The following is a 27,321-nucleotide window of genomic DNA, read 5'->3' on the forward strand; positions in this document are numbered from 1 at the left end:
TAAAATACGCTCCAAGTATCTAATGATCTTCCTCTAGAAGTTGCATCCACACATACCATGTATAAATGAGTTAGACCCCTGTGGCATCTCCTACAAAGGTCAGAGGCCGTGTTTTCCATGAGAAAAAGTCCATGTTGAGAGTCATAAGCACAGCAGAGTATTCTATACTGGTATTCCCTTAGTTCTGCCGAAGTCACCGAAATAGGAATAGAGCTGCAATAAATCAGAGGAAGTGACTACATACTCCAGGTCTGCACTCCATTTTACAGCTACTTTAGAAAAATCCTTTTTTGACACATGCTGCAACAACTTTCTATATCTGCCAAAATATTGTCAACCTCCAAAGTCAAGGATGCTGCAGGCCAAATATTATACATGTATTTGTTAGCCAGGTTAGGGGATGAATGAGAGCTGCAAAAAAAAAAGATAGATAGATAACGGCATATTTTGCCGCTATCTAGATACGTTATGTATTTAGTCAAGGCCTTCTGAACCTAGAATTTATTTAGATAACCAGCTGAATATCACAGCTGTCTGGATAATTATTTGTGCACTTGCACCTCCCCAACTTGGTGCACAAATGTATGGGTATGTCTGCTTAGTTTAGGCCTCTTATTTAGATCACTAAACATATAGTACTGGCATGGTCAACACAGCATGCATGTATTCAGTAGCACTATATAGTTAGATAGTGAAGCTGAATATATGGATGTAGTTGATAAACCAGTGCTAGTGTTTAACTTAAGCTGGCATTAATATCTAATTAGTAAAATAAACATTTCTTCCCTGCACAATGATTATTCACTACTCACATGCTACTGAAGTACTGCAGAGTTCCTTGTGTGTTCTGGTTGTAGTATTTTACTTGGCCAAAGCATGACAGGGTGTGCACTGAAAAATTTTAATGAAGGCTGTAAGCACAAAGCCAAAATTGAAGTATCTACATCATTTAGGCAGTGTGCCAGTTCCTGGAATTGTTTCACTTATGTAATGCCTAAGTTGCAAAGTAAACCCTCATTCTTTAATTTGAATATTAAAAAAAAGCACATGGCTTTTCATTTCTATGATACTTGTATTTAGCTGTCTGATAGAATTCTGATAAAATTAGAGCACACTGTAGTACTAGCCCAGCTTTCAGTTCATCTCAGCTTTTCCAATTAGGATATGTTTATGAAATTCTAGTTTAACTTAGAGTCTTTTCACATTGATTTGTGCTCTTATTTATGGTCCTGGGGTGTGACTTCTTTCTGCTTCTTCTAGATGTGCTGTTGGGAGATTATCGAGGGAACAAGGTGGCTGTAAAATGCATCAAGCATGACGCTACAGCTCAGGCCTTCCTGGCTGAGGCCTCTGTCATGACGTAAGTTTTAGTACACAAGTACTACAAGGAGGCCTAGTTCAGCAGCTGGAGGGTCTGGCTTTTTATTTCTACTTGGTTGGCTAGGTAGGACCGAGTGTTCATTCATTCAGTTTATTGACTAGTTTTCATACAGGTGCTCAAGGGAAATACAACAAAAGGAAAAATTAAAAATAGCAAAATGAGATGGTTATGTGATGCTCACCTAAGAGGAAGATGGCTGCATCAGAACTCTTTCCAAAATTGTTATTTTGTCTGTTTTAACTCAGTGAAAAGTCATTAATAAAGCTCTTCTGGGAAAGGTTTAATTATGCAGGCATGACTAGAACAAAGGAAATCCTTAAAACCACAATTGGTATCAGAAAAATCACCGAAGCCTGGATTCCAGCAAACAGATACAAGATGGTGCCTTGGTCAATATAGAGCGACCTCCCCAAGTTCTGCCAGCAGCTATTCCTTGCGTGCATATAATTTAGTCCTTGGTGGATTTGCTACCCTCCAGAGCAATACAAATTTAAATTTAAACACTATATAAGTGGGGAATGCCATCTTGAACAACAAACTCAGTAAAATACAGATGGAACTCAATGGAGTCAAGGCGGAATAAAGCGATGGCCAGCGTGGCGGATCCCCATCCTAAATCTCTGCCAGACAGCAGACCTCGCCGACCCATCGGGGGAGGCAGAGACAATTTTCATTCCTCCCCACACTTCTGGTAGTACTTCGCGGGTTCCTCTTCTCAGAGATCTTATCAGGGATCCGGACAGAGATTTAATAACTCCAGACACCAGCAATCCTTGGGGTCTTGCATCGTCACTATGACACTAGATTAGCAGCTGCGCCCCCGCACATTGGCGGGAGGCTGTCTGCATTCTGGAGGGAGTGGGAGAAGATTTTGTTGAACCGCTGGGTCCTAGATCTTAATCAAGAGGGCCACAAGATTGAGTTCTATTTCCTCTTTCAGATCTGTTCATCGACTGTTTGGTCAGTCATTGCATTGATAACTCTGGGATAATTCTTAGCCTCCCTAGATCTGCCTGAGGCATGCCTTCATATTCCCATTTTCCCAGGAAATATTTGAGATTCCATGTCCTTCAAAGCCATTTCCAGTTTGCAGCTCTACCTTTTGAGTTGGCAACAGCCCCAGTTCACCAAGGTGACGGTAATGGTCACAGCTCACTTCCGCAGGAAGGGTATACAAGTGTATCCATACCCGGATGATTGGCTGATCAGAATGCCATCAAGGTCAGAGGGTGAGCAGGCAGCCCAACCGGATGCTGAAAGGTAGCAAAGACTATGTCCTACACGATTTTGGGCTAGATAGTCAACTTCAAGAAGAGTCATCTAGAGCCGGCCCAATATTTGAAGGATTTGGAAGTCTGCTTCAATATGGCGAAAGGCCGCATATTTCTTTCTGAGCCACACAAACAGAAACTCAGGAAGTAGATTGTAGAGCTCTTGGTGATGCTGAATCCTACAGCTTGGCATTACCTCCAGATACTGGGTTCAACGGTGGCCACCCTGGAGGTAGTTCCCTGGATGAGGGCGCATATGCATTCCCTACAGATTTCCCTGCTTTCCAGGTGGTCTCTGCAGGGTCATTCCCTCCAGCTGCAGCTTCCCTGGTCAGGGAAAGCGAAGAATAGCTTGTGTTGGTGGCTTCAGGGAATTACTTATCGAAGGCCATGCCCTATGAATCTCCTTATGGGTGACATGACTGACGCTGGCCTTTTTGTGACTGGGCCCATTGCAGTGGTCTGGAACTTCGAGCCATTTGTCTAGCATTGAGAGCTTTGGAGAAGCAGCTGGAAGGAAAGGCAGTCAGATTGTTCTCGTACAATGCTACTTTGGTAGCTTATGTGAATAGATCGGGAGGCACCAGAAGTGCTTTATTAAGTTGGGAGGCCCAGCTGCTGTTCAAGTGGGTGGAAGCTCATTGTTGGGCGCTCTCTGCAACCCATGTAGCAGGAGTGGAAAACGTATAGGCCGGCTTTTGACCCAGGGGAGTAGTCACTGTTCCAAAGAGCATGCAACCTCATTGTCCAGCATCTGGGAAGACCATCGATGAACTTAATGGCTTTAAAGGCAAATCACTTCTAAAGCTAAAGAGACAAAACAGGAAGCACAGGGCTTGATGCATTGGTCCAGCCCTGGTTGGAAGAGAAGCTCCTTATATGTGTTTCCTCCTTGGCCCTTGTTGGGACGGGTCATCCACAGAATCATGATTCACCCAGGACTTGTGATCTTGGTATCTCCACATTGGCCTCATTGACCTTGGTATGTAGATCTAATGCATCTACAGCGAGACAGATGCATCAAACACCCTTCTGCACACATGGCCTTAATCTGTAAGGTTATTCAGAGGAAGTAATTTTGACCCTCCTTCAAGCAAAAACACCATCGATGTTTGTGGCTTACGCTAAGGTCTGGAAGGCTTTCCAACTCTGGTGCACCAAGGAACTTTTCAAGGCGACAATTCCTGTGATCCTGGCATTTCTGCAGGTTGGTCTAGAAAAAGGCCTGTCTGTGGCGTTTCTCAAAGTTCAGGTGGCAGGCTTCTCGAGTGGGAACGCTATCACTGGCATCTTACCCGGATGTGACACAGTTTTTGAAAGGGGCTCTCAGATTGTAGCTTCTATTGCACCAGCCTTTTCCATCCTGGAATCTTAATATCATCTTGAAGGACCTTTCTACGTCTCTGTATGAGCCTCTATGAGAGGCATCCCTTCTGGATCTCATGGTGAAGACAGTATTTCTAGTGGCAGTAGTCTCAGTGAGAATGATCTCAGAATTGCAGGTTCTTTCCTGCAGAGAGATTTTCCTCAGGATCACAGCAGGATCCTATCAAAGATTGTGTCTTCTTTCCACCTCAGCCAAAAGGTTCGTTTACCCACTTTTCAATCTATGGTTTCAACTAAGCAAGATAACATATTGCAGAGACTGGATGTGTGAAGAGTTTTATTCCACTACCTGGAAAGGACCAATGATTCTCGGTGTTCTAACCAGTCAGTCCAGAAGAAGCAGACTAGCATCCAAGATGTCTCGCCAGATGGATTTGCATGGCAATTTTGTCAACATATACTGGCTGTTGCAAACAGCCTCCTATTTCTCTCAAAGCTCATTCAACTAGATGTGTGGCATCCTTATTGGCAGAGTCATAAGAACATAAGCATTGCCTCCGCCGGGTCAGACCAGGGGTCCATCGCGCCCGGCAGTCCGCTCCCACGGCGGCCCTCCAGGTCCATGACCTGAAAATGTTCCCTACCTAACCTAAAAAGTCCATATCCTGTTTGCTCAGTGTCCTGTGAGGTAAACCTCTATCTGTACCCCGTTATTCCCTTCGCTTCCAGGAAGTCATCCAGTCCCTTTTTGAACCCCAGAATTGTACTCTGGCTTATCACCTCTCCGGGAAGCGCGTTCCAGGTGTCTACCACCCGTTGAGTGAAGAAGAACTTTCTTGCATTCGTTTTGAATCTGTCTCCTCTCAGTTTTTCTGAGTGACCTCTTGTTTTAGTTGCCCCTGCTAATTTAAAGAATCTGTCCCTCTCCACCTTCTCTATGCCTTTCATGATTTTATAAGTCTGTATCATGTCCCCTCTCAGTCTCCGCTTTTCCAGGGTAAAGAGCCCCAGCCTGTCTAACCGTTCGGCATATGAGAGGTTCTCCATACCCTTTATCATCCTCGTTGCTCTCCTCTGGACCCTCTCGAGTATTGCCATGTCCTTCTTGAGGTATGGCGACCAGTATTGGACGCAGTATTCCAGATTTGGGCGCACCATTGCTCGATACAGTGGCAGGATAACTTCCTTCGTTCTGGTAGTGATACCCTTTTTAATAATGCCCAGCATTCTGCTTGCTTTTTTTGAGGCCGCTGCACATTGCGCCTCCGGCTTCATTGTGTTATCCACCAATACCCCCAGATCTTTTTCTTGGCTGCCTTCCCTGAGTACCCTCCCTCCCATCGTATAGCTGTACCTGGAGTTCCCCTTCCCTATGTGCAAGACCTTACATTTCTCCACATTGAAGCTCATCTGCCATTTTTTTGCCCACTCACTCCCGGACAGTTCGGCCCAAGGAGATCTGTAGAGCAGCTATTTGGTCTACTCTCCATACCTTTACAAGATTCTATAAGAGTGGATGTGGTGGCTCGAGAGGATGCTGCTTTTAGGTCCTCGGTTTTGCGGGCAGGCTCATCTATCCCACCCTAGATATCTGACAACTGCTTTGGTATGTCACCTAATGTGCATACTCCTATGTTAATGTAACAGAATGAAAGATTAGGTTCTTACCTGGATAATCTTCTTTCTGTTAATACACACAGAAGTCTGTACGGCTCATTCTGTGGATTTTGCAATTTGCCTGCTTTCTGTCAGTTGGATGAACATGTATGAATAAATTACTAATAAAGTATTGAGTTTGTTGAGCTTTGGAGCTCCTTATATGTTAGTGCTAGTTGCACACAGCACATTGATTCATAGTTACACCTGTGTTGCAAGTTCATGTTAATTATTCTTTTTTATGAGTTACATAGCAGAACAGTATGATATCTCTGAGGAAGTTCCTCATGCCCCTCCTTCTCCCATTTTCTATTACAGTAGAGCTCAATTGCTTTGACATAAACTGAAGAAAGCACTATACTCCACTGGTGAATGAAGAGGAGCTGAAAGATGTGATTGACACCCTTCTGCAAGCAGTTCACAAGCATGGATTGATCACCTAATGTACAGACTCCTGTGTGAATTAACAGAAAGAAGATTAGCCAGATAAGAACCTAATCTTTCATTCCCATTGGCTATCTTCATGTCATCGCAAAAAAGCTATATCTCTCACAAAAATATTAAACAGAATCAGCCCTAGTACCAACCCCTGAGGCACTCCCTGAGGCACTCCCCTGAGGCACCCCTTACTTTCCTCTATGAGAATTTTATGTGTCACCACCCTCTGTTGCCTGTCGATCAACCAGTTTCCAATCCAGTTCATTATTTTAGGTCCTAAATTCAGCTCTCTCAGCTTATTTAAGTCTTCTCTAAGGAACCGTATTAAAGGCTTTGCTGAAATTTGTAGATGATTAATGGCTTGTATCTTATTCTGTGATATTAATGCGCTCTTCTTGTTTTGTGCTTTTTGAGGGGACTGTTTTCCTATATTTTTTTTTTAAATTGATGACAACACTTAGCTAGGAAGTCCTATGTGTGTGATGTTGGCATACTGCTTATCTTTAGAGTAAGCAAAGTTGCTGACCTGTAACAGATTTTTTTGAAGATAGCAGTTTACCGGACATGCAGACTTTCCTTTCTCTCAATCTGGAATTGAGCTTTTAAGCTTCTTACAGAAGTATGCTGCATGAGCCCAGGTACTCAGGAGCTACAGTGCTTGTCCAGATCCGTCTTAAATGGTACCAAATGGCACCAAGTGATGATGATGTCACTCATGTTTGGTGAGTTGCTATCTTCGGAGTATAAAGCAATATTAGTTTATAGCAGTGACAAAAGTTGTGCGCTTTTAGGTCTTAAGGTAGAAATGTTGGAATATTGTGGTTTTTTTATTCAGATGTTAATTTTAGTTTCATTTTCTTAACAGGCAATTGCGGCATAAGAACTTGGTGCAGTTACTGGGAGTGATTGTGGAAGAGAAAAGCGGCCTGTTTATTGTAACTGAATTCATGGCAAAGGTGAGGACATATTCCCCCTACGTGCTTCACCTAGTTCCTTATAGAACTTAGCATTCTGACAGCTCTGCTAGCATAAATTCCGAATGTATTTTTCCATCGTGTTTGTCTTTCAGGGAAGCTTAGTGGATTACCTGAGATCCCGAGGACGGTCTGTTTTAGGTGGTGATTGCCTCATTAAATTCTCTCTGTAAGTATCAAGAATGTTTCAGGGCTCTCCTGTGTGGGGCCTCATGGGGATTTTTGATACACCACTACGCACAGGCTAAGGTCACAGCAGGAATGTTGATGTTTTTCTCACTATTTTTACTGGGGCAGATTGTTATGATCAGGAATCATAACATTAAAAAAACCTATTCTGGAGATTTTTGGTTTCAGTTCATGATTGCAGTCTTTTATTTCATGTTATTTCTACTAGGAACCCTTTACTTATGCAAGGGCATCTCGATTTCTTCTGGAGGAGCTTTTTTTCTTTTCTTTTTATAACTATTCAGTGCTTCCTCTCTTTACTTGGCTGGCAGAAGTCTCACATGAAGCAGAGTGAAATCTCACTACCAGCAGTAACCTTCCATATACATAGCTATATTCATGCTTTGTGTAACTCCATGTACACAGTACAGTACAAGGGAAAACAAAACTCAAATGGTCATAAGGTCTTTACTGAGAAGGTTGAAAGGATGGAGAAGAGGAGACTTAGAGGGGATATGATAGAGACTTACAAGATCATGAAAGGCAGAGAGAGAGTAGAGAGGGACAGATTCTTCAAACTTTTGAATAATAAAAGAACAAGAGGGCACTCGGAAAAGTTGAAATGGGACAGATTCAGAACGAATGCTAGGAAGTTCTTCTTTACCCAACGTGTGGTGGACACCTAGAATGCGCTTCCAGAGGACGTAATAGGGCAGAGTACGGTACTGGGGTTCAAGAAAGGATTGGACAATTTCCTGCTGGAAAAGGGGATAGAGGGGTATAGATAGAGGATTACAGTCCAAGTCCTGGACCTGTTGGGCCACCGCGTGTGCGGACTGCTGGGCACGATGGACCTCTGGTCTGGGCACTGCTTATGTTTGCTCAAAGTTACACAGCAATAGGTTTTGCTGGGATTGGAAACAGACCTGTGAAGTACACAGCCTTGAGTAAAAAGTGATCATCAGTAATGGAGCAACTAAGCAGTATGTAAAGGGTGTGTGTATATTTATTTATTTATTTTTTTCCTTTTAACAGGGATGTTTGTGAGGCAATGGAATACTTAGAAGACAATAATTTTGTACACAGAGACCTGGCTGCCAGGAATGTCTTGGTGTCAGAGGACAATATTGCCAAGGTCAGCGATTTTGGACTGACAAAAGAGGCTTCAGCCACGCAGGACATGGGGAAGCTTCCGGTGAAATGGACAGCGCCAGAAGCACTTAGAGAAAAGGTGAAATTTTGTTATCTGTCTGCCTGTTCTATTTTGATTGCAAACCATGGCATGCCTTCCCTTGTGTTTCTCTCTATGCGGCATAGTCTGCAGTAAACACATGTCAGTAAGCTAATTCATTTACTTGCATTGGTCATTTCATCTTTGTCCATGTCGACTCTTGGTACATTTTCTATTTGGAGTGCTCTTATTGTTTTAAGAAAGATCCTAAAATCTTCACATCCTTGAATTAAGGAAGCAAACATGGATAATTTTAAAGGAGAATATTAAGGAGGTGGTAATATGACAGCACAGTGTAGGTTAGTTTGTCATAACAATGAAGAGAAATGCACACACATTTGGCAAAAAAAGAAACAAAAACACTTGTGAACCAATTAAATTTTCCTTCTGACTATTATAATGGCTTGGTGGAGTCATATGATACATTGGCCTATGTAATCTTCCATGTCAGTTACATAATTAAAACAGGGTGAACATTTCCTAATGGTTAGAAATTCTTGTAAGAAGTGTTTGTTAGGATCCTTAAAAGTTAAAACAGAAACTAAATAAATTCCTAAAACCGTTTTAACACTAATAACAGGCAACATTCTCTTTTCCTTTCAAATATTGACACATTCTGAGATAAACTTGGGCTCTGTCAACTACTCAGAAAATGCCATTTATCTCAGTATTTTGGGTCACTCCTGTGGGATCAGCAGTTTAGCAGCAAGGTGCAGTAGAGTCCATATTATAGTGGGTATAATTTTGGAGTTGTGTTTTTAGCTAAGAGTCTGAACTATATCAAACAAGGCTCAAAGAAACCTCAAAGAGTAAACATACAAAAATTGAATAAACAGGTTTCTAACCAACTTAAAGGTTGTGGTATGGTTGAGAGAGAGGGTCTCAGAAATCCTGCAACGTTCAATTTTTGAACGCCAAGATGGTAATGCAGGTAGGATTCTTGTTCATCGACCCAACTCACTCACTCATTATTTAAGACATAGGAGTCAGCTAATACGAAACGTTAGATTGAATAAATATTGCACTTATCTTTAAGCTTTATATAGAAAAGTGCCTCCGTGCAAAAAGTGCTCTCAGCAACCATACCACAACCTTTAAGTTGGTTAGAAACCTGTTTATTCAATTTTTGTATGTCTAGCTAAGAGTCTAACATGCAATACATCAGATTACAAAACACATGAGAAATGTTTGTAGTTTCTTCAAAATATCCCTCCTAATCAGGGATCTCAAAGTCCCTCCTTGAGGGCGGCAATCCAGTCGGGTTTTCAGGATTTCCCCGATGAATATGCATTGAAAGCAGTGCATGCACATAGATCTCATGCATATTCATTGGGGAAATCCTAAAAACCCGACTGGATTGCGGCCTTCAACGAGGGACTTTGAGACCCCTGCTCCTAATATAGAGTAAGATCTACCCCATCTCAGAAATAACATCCCCCACCCCCAACTTCAGAAAGCATGCACCCTCCTCCATATCTCAAATCTTCCCTGTTTCCAGGCAAAGCTGCCCAGTCTTGGATATTTTGAAGCAGTAAGCTTATATAGTACATACCAGTCATCCAGCTTTTTAACTAGCATGTCCCCATCAGGCAACTCCGGCAACCACCATGCAGCCACCAGCACCAGTTGTGTCGCAGTCAACAATATTTTACACAGAAATAGCTCATTCTCCTCCATCTCCAACTCATATAAATGCAGGAATACCCAATCTTTTCAAGGGTCAGTCCTCTGGCCTAAAATTTGAGAAATAGCTTTAAACACACTCCCACATATATGAATGTAGGTCCCCTCACACCCACAACCCCTCCAATAAAGTCCCAAACCCCCCACCCTTTATCCTTGCTAGCACCACTGCAGTGCAATACACCTCATCAAAGTTTTATACCCATTCTGTACTTGAATAGTTGCCATACCTAATGTTCTTGTGTGCTGCCAGGCAGCCTCCCACTCAAGAGGAGTATGTTACGTGCACTCTTGAGTGCTTGTCTGTGATTTTAATGGAGGGAAGGGTTCGAATAGTACCATCGGGTGTTGGAACCCTCTTCAGCTAACCAAAATTCTGTTTAAGCAATAAAACACTCATTTTTTAGATTTCTTGGATGTTTCAGCCCACCAGTACATTATTCTGGTACGTTAGTACATGTTGGAACATTCTTCAGCCAATCTCGGCACAGGGATGTTTCCAACTATTTTATAAGAAATGATATTGCATTTTGTCTTATAGAAATTTTCTACAAAATCTGATGTGTGGAGTTTTGGAGTCTTGCTTTGGGAAATTTACTCCTTTGGGCGAGTGCCTTATCCACGGATTGTAAGTATAATTTATAAAGTACCATGAGTGGTGGTGATGTGAATGTCATTAATTATGTTTTTGTGGCACATGGCATATAAGTCCTAACTATTGGGTTATCGTTCCCTAATTGCGAGCTCTTGCAGAAAGAATCATACTTTTTCTTCAGCTCCTCCTCCTTTCTCAGTGAGCTGTACTGCACATCTCTTCAGTTTTTTTCCTTCTGCAAGCAAGCTTGAATGTATCTTTCTGATCTGCTCTGAGAAGTTTTTGTCATTTTCGGGTTTTTATCCACATTCTGAGGCTTACAGTGCTCCTGAATTTCATCAGCTGTTTGTTCAGCCTAAGGTGGATTTGTTGGTAACCAAATGTACTTCCGTGCCTAGTGAAGGTGGTGTCATTTTAAACAATACACAGGATTTACAGGGTAGATGTTGTCCACAAAAGACAGTTTGAAATCATGGTCTTGGGAGTTAAGTTAGTGGCGGCCTCATTCGTGGCACGTGCTTGCCATACCAGATTGCATCGGACTCCATCAGCGGAAGATGACATTTACCTCCAACTGATAATAGCGAGGGTGGACTTTGTACAATATAGTAGGATTGCTTGTCCAAAGTGGGATGTGAAGGTGTGTCATCTGCAAATGTGTTCATTTGTTGCTCCCTTTTTCAGATCATTAATAAATATTTTCAGCAACACTATTCCCAGTATAGATCCCTGAGCCATGCCACAATTTGCCTCTTTCCATTCAGAATAATGACCACTTAATCATACTCTTTATTTCTATCTCCTAACTTGTTACCAGTCCACTGTAACGTATCTGTCGCAGTATTTTAATTTCCTGAGCATTTTCTCATGAAAGGTAAACACAGTCGATTCCCAAGTTTATTCTTAATTTCCAAGTTTCCAAGTTTATTCTTAATTTGATATACTGACCATCACAAGTATCTAGCCGGTTTAGAATAATAATAATTTTAAATATCTAGCACGGTAATTTATTTTGGTTCCTATGAATCATCACTTTCAGTGAATGGTTCCTCACAGTGAGATCTCAGGCAGTTAGACACCACATATAAATGGAAGGTGCTGTTATTTTCAATTACAGAAACGATGTATTCTTAGCCAGGACAACTGGGACATGTAGAGAGAGTCTGCCTTTTCTGTTCCAGATAACATAAAGGGAAATCAGAGTTAAAGAATACAGCCCCATCCTAGTATAGTGTTGGGGGTGAGTCACCAGCAGCCTCGAAGTAAAGGGTTAGTTTTTGTTAGACACATGTTTAGAGAATTCATTTTTGGAAGAAAAAAAAAGTGAAATAAATGTATTTATTTCAGGCCCTAAAGGATGTAGTTCCACGAGTGGAAAAAGGCTACAAGATGGATGCCCCTGACGGTTGTCCTCCTGTTGTGTACGATGTGATGAAGCACAGCTGGAACTTGGATCCCAATCTCCGACCTTCCTTCAGACAATTACAGCAACAGCTAGAGCATATCAAAGCTAAGGAACTCTACCTGTGAGCTGGGTGGGGGGCAAAAGCCCCCTTTTCTACCTGACCTTGCCCTCACTGGTGGAGGGGAGAAAGAGCTGAAGAGACTGAGCAATATCAAGACTTTTAAAACTTCTTACAAGTCCCTTTGGCTGATGTCTAAGCGTACAACATATTAGACTGTGTGTATCCTGTGGTCACCTGATCAGCCTCTGCTTCTTTCCTCCTGCCTCTCCCTTCTTTAACCCCTTCCCAGATTCTTTGCCACCATCTAGAATGAATGAGCGGGTACTTCTCTGCCTCTCTCGCGTGCAGGAGAACGCGACTGGGCGAGTAATTTGAGAGAACATTTTAGCAGCATGCCATTCCCTCATCTTGGATTTGACCTTTCCTCTAAATGCCATTCCCTCCTTTTTTTCCCCCCCATCTCCAGCATTGTGTGTCGCTTTGTGTATTTAACGTTTCCAGTGGCAGCCTAGGTTGGGAGCACCCACACTGCATCATACTTTCTGCCCTGGGAGAAGAACAAGGAGAGTGCAGTGCTCATTGAGAGCTGTTGCCTGCAATAGAAGACCCAATCATTCTGGCTGCTTTAAACTTCATGTCCTCTTGTGCTTTGGGTTGTGTGTTTTTGATTATTTTTTTTTTTTTTTTAATTTTGTATTTTGTTGTTGGGGATTTGTTTTGCTACAAATCAAATCAAAAAATACTGGATGTTCTGGTTTTTACTGAAGTACGAATCTTATTTTTTATTGTATTAAAAAAAGTAATGTACAAAAAGACAGTTGTTTAGCTTAAGATCTGTTGAAATGTTTGCATGTTGTTTTTGAAGGCCTGTCCATTCTGTGCTTTATACTCATGTATATGCTGCCAGTGTTGAGATTATACTGTAATAAACCATTCCATATGGATTGGTGGCCCTTGTGCAGGTTGATAATCTTTCCCTTTTTCTTGGGCCTTACAACTGAATATGGAGGTGGTCAGGAGCTGGCACAGCAGAAGAGGGGTGGGATCATCTAAACAGCAGTACAACAGAATCCCATCAACCAGTCAGGCCTGAGATTTGCACATGGCAGGTGCAGCTACTCTCTTAATATAGGAATACTATGAGGCTATGGGAATGGCTTATGCCTTCCATAGGGGCCTCATTGCCTTTAATTGAAAGAGGCACTGATTGGCAGCAGTTCTCCCAATTTCATGGCTGAACATTCCCAGTTGCAACCTCCTGTGGTTAAGATTCTGCATGGAGTATGATTTGAAGCAATTTTTTAATGATCAATTTCCGTCATAATAGCTTATGGATGATTACTACAAAAAATGGGAAATAAAGGTCCTTGTAGCCTGCTCTTTGATATTTAAAATAGGAGCAGGATGGGTTACTAATGAATGCTATTTGAACTTGTGCTATATTACTAGCAACAAGTCAGAATTCATTTACAGGCACTATAATCTTACCCTGTTGCCTGAAATGCCAAGTGCAAGGTTTAAGCTCTGTGTTTAAGATGGTCCCATTGGGGTTGGGGGCTTAGTACCCATTATCCAACCTGATTGGAGATACAATGATATTTGCCAGTGCAGGATGATTTAAACTTGAACTAAAATAAATAAATAAAGATTGGAGGATCACCACAGCTCATGCGCATTGGCATTTATTCTTTATCTGCCCAGTACCTTCAACTGCTCGGCAGATTTAAGATTTTGGTGTTCAGACAGCAGATCTATTGGAGGAAAGGGTAGACATATTGGAGGAGGAGCAGAGAAAGGCCATAGTGTCAGGTGCTCTTTTTAAGCAGCCCTAATGTAACCAGTGGCTAAAATATATTTTGAAGATTTACTTGAGTTTTCTAGGCATTGGGGTCATTGGAGGTGGTCCTATTGATGAGGTCCCATTGGTGGGGGCAATCCTGACACAGAAGTCACGATTCTGATGTGACCCATGGCATTCTGGGCCCCCCAGAAGCAGAGGGAAGCTGGCTGCAGCATTGAGGAAAGGCCCAAGCTGTGGCGAGACCTGGGTTGAACAAGAAATGTTGCCGCGCGCATATGCAACATCATGGTACACAGAGACATCATCAACGACATCACACACGCATGCACTTTAGGAGGAAGACAACCCTAAGCTCTGGGAGAGTCCTGGAGCTGTTTATAGGCCCTGAGTCAACAATTAAATATAAAAATAAGTGCCAGTTGGATTAGCAGAGACCCCCTTTTGAGTGGAGCCCGATTTTGACGCAAATTGTATGAAAATCACACATATATTAATAATAAATGCCCCTGAGTATGCTGGAAAAGAAAGGGTGTGCAGAAAGCCAATTCCTGACCCAATTTTGGCACGATTTGCTGCTTGTGTGTTTTAGCATCAGGGAGACTTGTAGTAGAGATGTGCTGGGTGTGCATATTTTTGCAAAAACACTGTTTAAGCTCACAAATAGGAGATACTGGTCACACAAAAATAAAAGTTCCCAAAGTTTTAAAAATTGAATTTTTTGAATAACCAAATTTAAGGGTAGCACACCTGAGTTCTTGCACTAAGGTTCAAAAACAAAACTTTAATATATACTTTTAAAATTAATTTAGTGGATTAGAATGTAAGTGAGGTTTCAGGCAGATGTAAGCTAGATTCTGATTGGTTGTGCTGCTGATGAAAGGAGCCTGACGGAAACAGAGAGGAGTCCAAGGGCTGAACTTGAAGAGGAAAGTGCTGAGAGGAAAAGTTAGTGCTACTACTGTGTGAGAGATGGCTTGAGTAAAACTCAGGTTGAGTGAAATTGAACAAGTTTGAGAGAAAACTAAAGACAAAGTGAGTGCTTATTGAATGAAAGTAAGAAAGAAGACTTTCTTTAAAATATTATGTTATTTTAGGCAGAAAAGTAAATTCTGTCAAGTAATAGAGTTCAGGCTGAGAAGAATTTGACCTGAAGAAGTGGAAAAGTTATTTAAGGCCTTCTTTTACTAAGCTGCAATAGAAGTTTCTACCATGACTGCTAAAAACTCTGATGCTCATAGGAATTCTATGAGCGTTGGAGGGGGGGGGGGGGTTGGTTAAGAGAAAGGTCAGCTTGGAAGTGTCCACTCAACATTGTTTCTCGTCAGCATTCAAACATTTGGCTGACATCTTCTGCCAAAGTAACTGCTTGTGGATTATACACCCAACACATTCCCTGGTTTCTGTAATGTCTCAACAATTGTTTTAGTCAATATTCGCCTATCTGGCACAGTGCGCAGTGGCCGCTAAGAGAGCGAATAGAATGCTAGGTATAATCAAGAAGGGTATTGCAGCCAGAACGAAAGAAGTTATCCTGCCGCTGTACCGGGCAATGGTGCGTCCGCATCTAGAGTACTGCGTCCAATATTGGTCACCATACCTTAAGAAGGATATGGCATTACTCGAGAGAGTTCAGAGGAGAGTGACACGTCTGATTAAGGGGATGGAAAACCTTTCATACGCTGAGAGATTGGAGAAACTGGGTCTCTTTTCCCTGGAGAAGAGGAGACTTAGAGGGGATATGATAGAGACTTACAAGATCATGAAGGACGTAGAGAAGGGTAGATTCTTCATAAGAACATAACATAAGAACATAAGCGTTGCCTCTGCCAGGTCAGACCAGGGGTCCATCGTGCCCGGCAATCCGCTCTCGCGGCGGCCCCCCAGGTCCATGACCTGAAAGTGTTCCCTACCTAACCTAAAATATCAATACCCTATTCGCTCAATGTCCTGTAAGGTAAACCTCTATCTGTACCCTGTTATCCCCTTCGCTTCCAGGAAGTCATCCAGTCCCTTTTTGAACCCCAGAATTGTACTCTGTCTTATCACCTCTCCGGGAAGCGCGTTCCAGGTGTCCACCACCCTCTGAGTGAAGAAGAACCTCCTTGCATTCGTTATGAATCTGTCTCCTCTCAGTTTTTCTGAATGACCTCTTGTTTTAGTTGTCCCTGCTAGTCTAAAGAATCTGTCCCTCTCCACCTTCTCTATGCCTTTCATGATTTTATAAGTTTCTATCATGTCCCCTCTCAGTCTCCGCTTCTCCAGGGTAAAGAGCCCCAGCCTGTCTAACCGTTCGGCATATGAAAGGTTCTCCAGACCCTTTATCATCCTTGTTGCCCTCCTCTGGACCCTCTCGAGTATTGCCATGTCCTTCTTGAGGTATGGCGACCAGTATTGGACGCAGTATTCCAGATGCGGGCACACCATTGCTCGATACAGTGGCAGGATAACTTCTTTTGTTCTGGTAGTGATACCTTTTTTGATAATGCCCAACATTCTGTTCGCTTTTTTTGAGGCCGCTGCACATTGTGCCGCCGGCTTCATTGTGTTATCCACCAATACCCCCAGATCTTTTTCTTTCAGAAAATAAATCAAGAGGGCATTCGGAAAAGTTGAAAGGGGACAGATTCAAAACGAATGCTAGGAAGTTCTTCTTTACCCAACGTGTGGTGGACACCTGGAATGCGCTTCCAGAGGACGTTATAGGGCAGAGTACGGTACTGGGGTTTAAGAAAGGATTGGACAATTTCCTGCTGGAAAGGGGGATAGAGGGGTATAGATAGAGGATTACTGCACAGGTCCTGGATCTGTTGGGCCGCCGCGTGAGCGGACTGCTGGGCATGATGGACCTAAGGTCTGACCCAGCGGAGGCATTTCTTATGTTCTTATGTCAAAATCAGGTCATGAACATGGTCAGTAATTTCAGGAGTTGACACGTTTGGCCTCCCAGACCTTGCTGCATCTTCAGTCTTGAAATCACGCTGAAAATTTGCACACCATTTCTTCACTGTGGAGAATGATGGGCATTTGTCACTCAATGTTTGCATCATACATTCATGAATTTCCTTTAGAGTTTTCTTCTGCAGGAATAGGAACTTCATGATGGCTTGGCGTTCCTCATTTGAAGATTCCACACTTTTCATTGACGTGGTTCAATCAATGATCTGAAACAATGTCAAAACAGCATTATGATTCTACAAATTGGCACTTTGTAAAAGAAAATAACACTTTTCAGCTACAGTGGCAAAATAAAGTCTCAGAATTTAGGAAGATGCGCTGAGATTTTTTCAGCACCCCCTTGTATAGGGCCTCTTTTATCAAATTACATAGCGCAGCCCAGCACAGTAAATGCATCAAAGCCCAAAGGAATTGAATGGGCTTTGGTGCATTTGCCATGTGCCACCTGCTACCGTGGCTTGATAAAAGAGGGCCATAGGGAGGCAGACTCTCATTTTATTTTAAATTTAAGATTAAAATAACAGGGAAAAAGATCAAGAAGACTGATAGGTGAAGAAATTAATTCCAAAAGAGCTTGAACACAGATAAGTAAAAAAAAAAAATTGGGGGGACTTGTCCAAAGAGAATCCTGAATTCATGTAAGAAAAACAAAAGAACACATTACACAAAGAGTCAAACTCTTATATTAATAAAACCTTGTATTCTTAAGAGAAAATAAAATAAGAATACATGTCTGATTGACATCCTTGACAAAGTTTAAGAATTGTAATTTTGAAAAATTTTCTGTTAATGGAAAACTTAGGCATTAGCGATTGTCAAAACACTGGATCCAGTCCTAGGTTTTAGCAAGCTTTTTAATGTAAGAGTTTAATTGACATTCAATTTTAAACATTTTAGGTACATTTTAACAATTCAATTCTAATTTAAATGCTGTTTATAAAATAAATTCATATACTTTGCACTTTAGTAGCTGTTTGTTATTACTGAGATAATTAACCCCCCCCCAATATTTGCAACATCTATACTGATTCTCAAGAATAGACTTGACACATATTTCTCTGGATTGGAGTCAGCCCATCCAGACATGGTCCATGTTTTTTGGGAACTCATGTTCAAAGTCTGGGTCTGAGGTATTCAGATGGTGTTCGGACTACAACGTTTATTAAGTTGAGACCTGGTTATTCCCTGCTCATTGGGTGGGATCAAACTAAAGTAAGCAGGAGAAGGCTCTTTGACAATTTCGGAAATTAGAACTCTAGCCAGTTCCTTATGTCTGTACCTATGAGGAGGTGCTGAAAAGTTCTCAGCCCAACCAACTTCCTAAATTCTGAGCGTTATTTAGCTACTGTAGTTGGAAAGAGTTCTATTTTATTTTGCAATGTGCCAATTTGCAGAATCGTAATGCTATGTTTTAACATTGTTTCAGATCATTAATTGAACCACGTCAATGAAATGTGTGGCATTTTCAAGTGTGGAACTCCAAGCCATCATGAAGTTCCTATTCCTGCAGAAGAAAACGCCAAAGGAAATGTATGATGCAAACATTGAGTGACATGCCCATCATACTCCAAAGTGAAAAAGTGGTGTGCAAACTTTCAGCAGGAGATTTTGAGACTGAAGATGCAGCCAGGACCTGATTTTGGCAGAGAGGCGACTATCAGCTAAAATAATCACTGAGACACTACTGATAGCCAGGGAGCGTAGAATCCATGAGCAGCTGGGCATGCAGAAGCTGTCAGCCAAGTAGTTGCCCAAATGTTTGAATGGTGACGAGAAATGACACTGAGTTGATTTTGCAGCATTTTCAGTGAGCTGGTGCCAACCTTTTGGAATAACTGTTGATGAAACATGGTTGCACCACTATGATCCTGAGACAAAACAACAGTCCATGCAATGGCAGCACTCAGGTTCTCCAAGGCCAAGAAAATTCAAGACCCAAAAGTCAGCAGGAAAGGTCATGGGAACAGGTGTTGTAATGACTATCTTCTAAATCAGTGTCTCGCAAACGTTGTGAGCCACAGCACACTAAATTGATTGGCATGGCTTGAGAGCACCTGGAAGTGTGCGGACGTTGATGTGATGATACGTGCATGCGTGATGTCATCAGGTCAATGTCCGTACATGCACGGAGGCCCTCCAGATGGGGTCCTGAGCTGCCAATGGAGGGGGGGGGGGGCGGTGATGTGCAGAAAAAGAAGAGACGCCAGGGAGGAGGAGTGGCGGTAGCTTACTGCCTACTAGATATGCCTCTCGCAAGAAGCATATCCTGTAGGCAGTCAGCCAGCACTGGCGCCTCTCCTCGTCCCCAGCATCTCGTGCGGCACATAGTTTGCGATACACTGTTCTAAGGAGCCAAACAGTTAATGTAGAATACTACTACAACTTGCTGTGCTGATTAAATGAGGCATTGAAAAGGAAAGAGAAGCTGTGGAAAGTTCTCTTTTTGCAAGACAATGCACCTGCTGGCAAAGCAATGGATGTTTTGGCACAGTTGGAGTTTCATTACATAGACCATCCAACCTATTCACCAGATCTTGCTCCATCTGCCTATTTTCTGTTTCCAAACCTTAAAAATTGTTTGAGAGGGTGAAGATTTTCAAGTGATTCAGAGGTGATTGCAGCAGCAGAGCAGTATTTCAGTGACCAGACATCAGAATATTTTTTGGAGCCAAACATCCCCAAGTAGCGAGTCCATCCATGGGAAGACCAGAGTCCAGCAAAATACAAACAGCAAGCCAATCCAGTTCCCTACCATCCAGGACTAGGGCGGTTCCAAGCTAGACCAACAGCCATAGTATTTTTTTATGAAGAAAACCAATAGCATCCCACGCACCCCAGTCCACACAACAGTCATACATAAGGCATACAACATCCAGCACAAGCACTCTATGCAAACAAACCACCCCTACAAGTCCCCCATCCACCCCCCCCCCCTTCATTGTTACTTGTGTTTTTCCTGTATTGTTCTTTTCTTGTCTGTGTTTCCTTGTCTGGACTGTTTGCCATTTTCAATAAAAATGTAATTAAAAAATATATATATTTAAAAATATTTAAGTATTAAATATTTAAAAAATATTTAAAATATTTTTTAAAAAAAATATTTTTGGGAAGGGTTACAGAAACTTCAGACATGATGTGCCAAGTGTGTTGAACTTAGGGGTGACTATATGGAATAACTTGTAAGTTTCATGGCTCCACATCATTCCCTTCTTTGTTGGACTGAGAACTTTTCAGTACCATCTAGTAACTCCAAGTCTATGTACACTTTTGCACAGTCAGTTTGAATAAGAATTCTATCCAATTACTTTGATTCTGTTCAGAAGAAACACAAATCCTTTGTTTTCTTGTATGAATTTGATTAGATAGCTCCACTGTCTTCCAGGTTTTTTTTCTTTCCTGTTACCCTCTTGCATATGGGCTTCCCTTGCCTCTTCTAGCATTTTAAAGAGATTAGTAATACCGTATGTGCATGTCATCTTATATTTTCCCACAGTGGGCCTCTGCTGCTATTGGCTGCTAAATGTTACTGTAAGAGCAATATTAGCTATTACGGTATCTTTTTCAAAGAGTTAAGTGCTACTTAACTGAGCTCTGGGAAGCAGGAAGGCTCAACCAGCAATGACGTTCAGGTCTCCTGTATGGCAGTAATGAGATATACTTGCCCAAATATTTGGGGGGGCCACAGTTTGTTCATACCAGAGTGTTTATTTAAAATTGTGTACTTTGGGGGGAAGTGAAGGAGGACAGAGAAGTGAATTTAGATCTTAGAAATTCAGCATGGAGGTGCTCTGGAACAAAGTATTTTGGGAAAGGGGGGATACCAATACCAGATCTGAGTGGTTTTTGAGAAGGGAAGGAATAATTTTAACCAGATCCTAGTGCCATTTTATAGAATTTTTGGTAGCGAATCTTGTCATTAGAAACCAATGGTGCATTTTGAGGAGAAAATTCATGGTTGAGGGTCTCTGGTTCATTTTGGGTATGGGTTGTATGACTGGATTGGGAATAAGTATAATGTCGAGATCCTAGTGGAGTACTTTGGGGAGGGAAATTCAAAGGATGAAAATGGTGCAAATTGAGTGGGGGAGAGAAAGAGTAGAGTTAAGGGGCTCTAGTGCTGCATGAAGGCTAGTATTACTAAATCCTAGTTCATTCTTTGAGAGTGGTCCAAATTGTGTGCATTGAGGAGAGGCTAAAGGGTCGTGTGCAGGTACAGTACTTAGGGGATCCCGGTGGTGTATCTGGTCTAGTTTAGGAAAACAGTATTATTAAAACTCTTTATAGGTTATAAATCTTTCCTTTTGGCTAAGGGCTCCTTTTACAAAGCTGCGCTAGCGGTTTTAACGCACGCACCGGATTAGCACGTGCTATAGCATGCGCTGGCCGGAAATCTACTGCCTGCTCCAAAGGAGGTGGTAGCGGCAAGCACGTGCGGCAATTTAGCGTGCGCTATTCCACGCATTGCGGCTTTGTAAAAGGAGCCCTAATTCTTAATAATAATATTGTCATTTATAGCTAAAGAGACATGATCAAGAAACTGTTTTATTTTACTTTTGTGATTATGATAAACATACCAAAGGCCTCAAAATAGTACCTGGTAGGCCGCGAGTTTGAGACCACTGGTTTACAGGTTACAATCTTTCATTTATGATGATTAGCACATACATGGATAATCTACAAAGCCACGAGTTATCCACCAAAAAGGAAATTCCATTAAGAAAAGACCAGTGATAGAAAGACTAGAGTAAAAATTCGTCTTTTCTTACTGCATGCATCTATAGGAAAAAAAAGTCAGAGCCCCAGAACCATAGGAGTTCATTCAGGAAACTGCTGAAAACGCAATTACTTGATGCATTTCTTTGAGCATTTGACCTATTGTATGGATTCTTTTGTGTTTATCTGCTCTGACCTGTTTCAATATTTTGTGTATGTCATTTTATTGTAAACCATTTTGGAATAAAACGGTATAGAAATTTTAAAAATAAACAAATAAATATAATGAGGAAGATGCACAACGGATGTCAGAATCAGGCAGACATGGCCTTTTTGCTACATTAGAACGGGAATTTCTTGAGGCTGCCAGAGCCCTGTTCTGTCAGGTTTTTTTCTTTATTATATTACAGAATTCACTCCTGGAAACATGATGGCAGAAACAAACATATGGCCTATCCAACCTGCCCATCCAAATGCATAGCCGATCTCTACACTCCCTTTGCCCTCAGACCACCAGCCAGTCGGGTTTTCGGGATAGCTCTAATGAATATGCATGGAGCAGATTTGCATGCCTGTCACCTCCAGTATTACACACTCTTACATATAACCCTTTCACCCACTGCTCAAAACTCAAATGCCCTTTGAAACGAATGTGTCTTCAATTGCTTTACGAAACTGCGCAAGTGAAGATTATAGGCAAATCTCTCTCATGTCCCATGTTTTCTTGAATTCTGATTCTGTCTACTGAGAGGCTGTTCCTTGCACCCACTACCTTTTCTGTGAAGAATTTTTTTTTTTTTTTAAATTCAGTATGCCACCATTTTATAATCAGAACTTCCTATCCATTGAAAGAGGCCTGACTCCGGAGAATTCATACATTGTAAGTAGTTAAATGTTACAATTATATTCCCTACCTCTCACAGAGGGGTATACTTGTTTAGATCTTTGTCTCGCCCCATATGCCTTGACCATTTTGGTAACCACCTTCTGGATCGACTCCTTCCAGTTTAGATCATTTTGATAAGAACATAAGCAATGCCTCCGCTGGGTCAGACCTGAGGTCCATCGTGCCCAGCAGTCCGCTCACGCGGCGGCCCAACAGGTTCAGGACCTGATGGTGTGGTTTCCAGAATTGCACACGGTTCATAGACAACGGCGCGAAAGACAAAAGCGTGCGCCGACAATTGAGCGCATTACGCCGCCGCGCCGCTCTAAATTACAGTTTTTAGGGGCTCTGACGGGGGGTTTTGACGGGGAACCCCCACCAGTTTACTTAATAGACATCGCGCCGGCGTTATGGGGGGTTTGGGGGTTGTAACCCTCCACATTTTACTGTAAACTGAACTTTTTCCCTAAAAACAGGGAAAAAGTGAAGTTTTCAGTAAAATGTGGGGGGTTACAACCCCCCACAACGCGGCGCGATGTCTATTAAGTAAAGTGGGGGGGTTCCCCCCACACACACCCCCGTCGGAGCACTAAAAACAGTAATTTAGAGTGGTGTGGCGGCACGCGCTGCGCTCAATTGTTTGGGCGCGCCTTTGTCCCGGCGCGCTTTTGACCTGACACCATTGCACACAGCAGTCCCAATGAGGTCTCACCAGAGACTGTTACAAAGAAACTATCACTTTTTTTTTTTGTTTGTACCCATTGGCCATCCCTTTTCCTAAGCACCTAGCACCCTGCTGGCTTTTCATATTGCCTTATTTGCCTGTATAACAACCTTAAGATAAATCATTCATTTATTTCTTGCATATCCCAAAATCTATGCGGGTTACAATATGACAAACATAATAAAACAAATATGCAGTATTACACACTCTTACATATAAAACTCAAATGCCCTTTGAAGCAAATTTGTCTTCACTCGCTTTACGAAACTGCGCAAGTGAAGATGCTTGACGAATCGAGTCTGGCAAGGCCTTCCACAACTGTGGCCCCACGACCTGAACTGCTCGCAATCTCATTGACACCATACGCGTCTGCTGTATAGAAGGTACCACTAGCCGGCGAGCGCAGCCTTCTCACAGGAGTAGAAGCAGCCACACGATCAGACACAACAGCGGGCAGATCACGGATACAATCACCCCCAGATCCCACTTATCTTTTGTGTACAGAACTTCATCCCCCCTATACTGTTGGAAACATTTTGGAAATTAACTATTTCAGTCTACCTTTTCTTGTCAAATTTATGTATTATGTTTTACATTATTGTAAACCGAGTCGATGATGACGGTCTATAAAACTAAGTTGATGATGGTTGATGACGGTCTATAAAACTAAGTTTTGGTTTAGTTTCGTTTACCTGCTGCTTCCTCTTCTGTCAGTTTTTATCTGCTCTCGGAATCTTAGGCCGGGGTAGGCAATTCCGGTCCTCGAGAGCCGGAGCCAGGTCAGGTTTTCAGGATATCCACAATACATTTGCATGACATAGATTTGCATCTCAAGGAGGCAGTGCATGCAAATCCATCTCATACATGTTCATGGTGGAGATCCTGAAAACCTGACCTGGCTCCGGCTCTCGCGGACCGGAATCGCCTACCCCTGTCTTAGGCAACTACATTTGCAGAAGTTGAAAAGTGCATATTTTGATGGAGAACCCAGTGCAGTTGTTTGCCTAGGCCAGGGGGTCTCAAAGTCCCTCCTTGAGGGCCGCAATCCAGTCGGGTTTTCAGGATTTCCCCAATGAATATGCATGAGATCTATGTGCATGCACTGCTTTCAATGCATATTCATCGGGGAAATCCTGAAAACCCGACTGGATTGCGGCCCTCGAGGAGGGACTTTGAGACCCCTGGCCCTAGGCCCACTGTCTCTTTGTGTTTTCCACTCCTTCCAGATGTCTAGTCTGCTGCAGACTTTGGCATCATCTGCACAAAAGGCAAACTTTTTCTAATAGTCCCTATGCCAAATTGCGGGTCGCAACCCTTGCTGCATTTGAAGTTGCGGCCCACCTGACGCACCTCAGCAGGGGCCTGGAGATTGCTGTCGCTGTGGCCCAAAAAAGTTTGGAAAGCGCTGCCCTATGCAATGTTTCCAAAAATATTGAAATCAAGCTGACCCAGGTTCAGTCCCTGCGTTGCACCTGTGTCCCCTGCATCCCTTTTCTTCAGTATGAGCTCCAGCATTGCATTTTAAAAACTTGTATGTCTTGACTGAATATTTCAAATTTACATAAACTCTTGAAAAGGAACTGAAAATACAGGAAATATAAACCCAGAGGGGGGGGGAAAAAAAATCATTGAATGGAAGATGCTGCAGGAGAGAGGGTGGTGATGAACCCTTGAAACCAAGCTCATGACATTCACATAACCAGGAAAAGGAAGGCAAAGGAGGATCCACTCTAATGAAATCCCTAATCAGCGATCCACATTGAATATTGAAAACAGGAAATTCATGTCTGACATTTGTCGAAATTGTGATTGGGGGGAATCACAATTTTGACAGCTCTTGCAAATTTAAATGTTGCACATTGAAACTAAAGGAGAAAAGATCTAGACCCAAGCGTCTGCTCTCATTTCTGAGTTATTAATCACACTCCACTATCCTTGCAACAGCCTGGAGGTGACCTTGATGTCAACAGCTGGTATTTTTCCCAAAGTTCAGACCTGGCCCATTAGTCGGTGTTTCAACACTGCAGGACGCCCAGATTGGACTGATCTCTGGGGAAAAGAGGAAAAGGCAGGCAAATGAGATTACGCTGAGCAGAGAGCAGCAGGCCCGTCAGGATTCAGAAGTTCAGTCGGGGAATAATAGCTACAGCAATTAAAAATGCAGTTTTAATTGGTTCAGGAACTCTTTCCTGTGAATGCTATTTATTTATTTATAAGATTTTTATAGATATGCATAAATTAAATGTTGCTCAAGCAATGTGCCGAACATTATAAATTGCAAATGTATAAGAAGAAACAAATCTCTAAATCTGAACAAAAATAAAACCACATGACTGAGTTTAATATATCTATCTATATAGATCATGGGTCTCAAAGTTCCTCCTTGAGGGCCACAATCCAGTCGGGTTTTCAGGATTTCCCCAATGAATTTGCATTGGAAGCAGTGCAGGCACATAGATTTCATGCATATTCAGTCTTACCTTCCAACGACGGTCCAGGTATTGGGCATAGGTGGCAATCCATTGGTCTTGAATTAATAGAGGAAATAATCTTTACCTTCCGTTTGCCCATAACTTCTCCCAACTACTCCCTGCTCCTCCTGGCTCTGAAGGGGCTCAAAAGGGGCTATTGGGATTTTTTTGAGCAATAATTAGCTTTGATGGCCCTCAGAAGCACTTATTATTATAATACAGTTGTGGTGCCTGGAAATGCAGTGTAATTGAATGCAGTCAGAGGATGTGCTCTGGAGTAATCCAGTCCCATTGACCATAGCCCGCTTGCATGAAGGCAGGAAATCACATTATTTAATAAGTCATGGAGCCAGGTCACAGCTGGAAGACATGCACATAAATTAACCATGTGCAATGAGAGGAAAGAGCTTCATGACATATTCAACAAATAATTTTATCTGACACCCTTGATGAAACCTTTTTTTTTTTTAACAAACCTGTAATGAAAGATGATTAATAGTGGCTGCTATTTTGTCTGTGAGAACAGGAAAACGACCATCCTGGAAAAGAGCAAGGGTCCAGCGAATCTAATATCCCGTGTCCAACAGTGGCTATTTCAAAATCCCAAAGAGTAGATCCATTCTTTGCTGCTCCTTCCCAGGTGTAAGCCATGGTTTTCCTCAAGCTTACTTAGGTATTGTTTTTGAACTCACTTGAGAACATAAGTATAGCCACACTGGGACAGACCAATGGTCCATCTTGACCTGTATCCTGCTTCTAACAGCGGCCAAGCCAGGTCACAAGTCCCTGGCAGAAACCCAAATACGAAGGGGTGCTGAAAAGTTCTCAGCCGAACCAACCAACTTCCTAAATTCTGAGTGTTATTTTACTACTATAGCTGAAAAGAGTGTTATCTTGTTAAGTGCCAATTTGCAGAAATGAAATTCTATGTTTTTTGGACATTGTTTCAGATCATTGATTGACCCATATGCTCGTCATTCTCTTCTTGGTTGGGCTATGAATTTTTCAGCACCCCTCGTAGTGGTAGCATTCCAATGATATCAATCCCAGGGATAAGTGCTTGTGTTGTTTCTAAAATCCTACATGGTATCTTTACTCCTCTCCTTCCTTTATCTTGGAATGCTTACAGACTTTCTTTTACAACAATTTAAATTATCTCTTCCTTCCAAAAAAGGAATTAAAGGAGTCAAGATTTTTAGTCCATCGCTGATCTTTTAAGTTTTCTCAACTTTGGAATGATCTTCCACTTCTTTGAAGGAGCTCCGGCTCATTTCAATTTTTTCGCAAATCTTTAAAAACTACTTTATTCGCTAAACACTTAGAAAATTAATTTCCCAAAATTTAGTCTTATTTTTTATGGTTTTATTTGTTAAGTTAATTATTGTAAACTGAGTCGAGCTTTTTTAGAATGATGACTCGGTATTTAAAGCCAAGCCTTAGATTAGATTAGATAACATAGTAACATAGTAGATGACAGCAGATAAAGACCCTAAAGATAAAGATTACTAAAATACTCTCTCTCTTTATTCACTTTTTAATGTGTCAATTTAATGTAGTCTTAATGGAAGCAAAAACACATGAT

General features: G+C 42.0%; 1 protein-coding gene and 1 long non-coding RNA gene across 3 annotated transcripts in view; one reads left to right on the top strand and one right to left on the bottom strand.

Annotated features, from left to right (window-relative positions):
- Positions 1–13,817, top strand: part of CSK (C-terminal Src kinase) — a 64,382-nt gene extending 50,565 nt beyond the window's left edge. For both annotated transcript variants that reach the window (XM_033919894.1, XM_033919895.1), the window contains exons 8-13: positions 1,261–1,360; positions 6,938–7,028; positions 7,142–7,215; positions 8,250–8,445; positions 10,670–10,756; positions 12,071–13,817. In XM_033919894.1, coding sequence (XP_033775785.1) covers positions 1,261–1,360; positions 6,938–7,028; positions 7,142–7,215; positions 8,250–8,445; positions 10,670–10,756; positions 12,071–12,253 — 731 coding nt within the window. In that variant the 3' untranslated portion in view covers positions 12,254–13,817. The remainder of the gene's footprint in view (positions 1–1,260; positions 1,361–6,937; positions 7,029–7,141; positions 7,216–8,249; positions 8,446–10,669; positions 10,757–12,070) is intronic.
- On the bottom strand, positions 1–25,961 carry LOC117348174. Its single transcript, XR_004536920.1, has 3 exons — positions 25,749–25,961; positions 9,998–10,178; positions 1–213 (listed from the first exon to the last, which is right to left on the bottom strand). It is a non-coding gene; the product is annotated as an uncharacterized LOC117348174 (long non-coding RNA).
- Positions 25,962–27,321: the final 1,360 nt, after the last annotated feature.

Source organism: Geotrypetes seraphini, chromosome 14, assembly GCF_902459505.1.
Source record: "Geotrypetes seraphini chromosome 14, aGeoSer1.1, whole genome shotgun sequence".
Classification (NCBI taxonomy): Eukaryota; Metazoa; Chordata; class Amphibia; order Gymnophiona; family Dermophiidae; genus Geotrypetes; species Geotrypetes seraphini.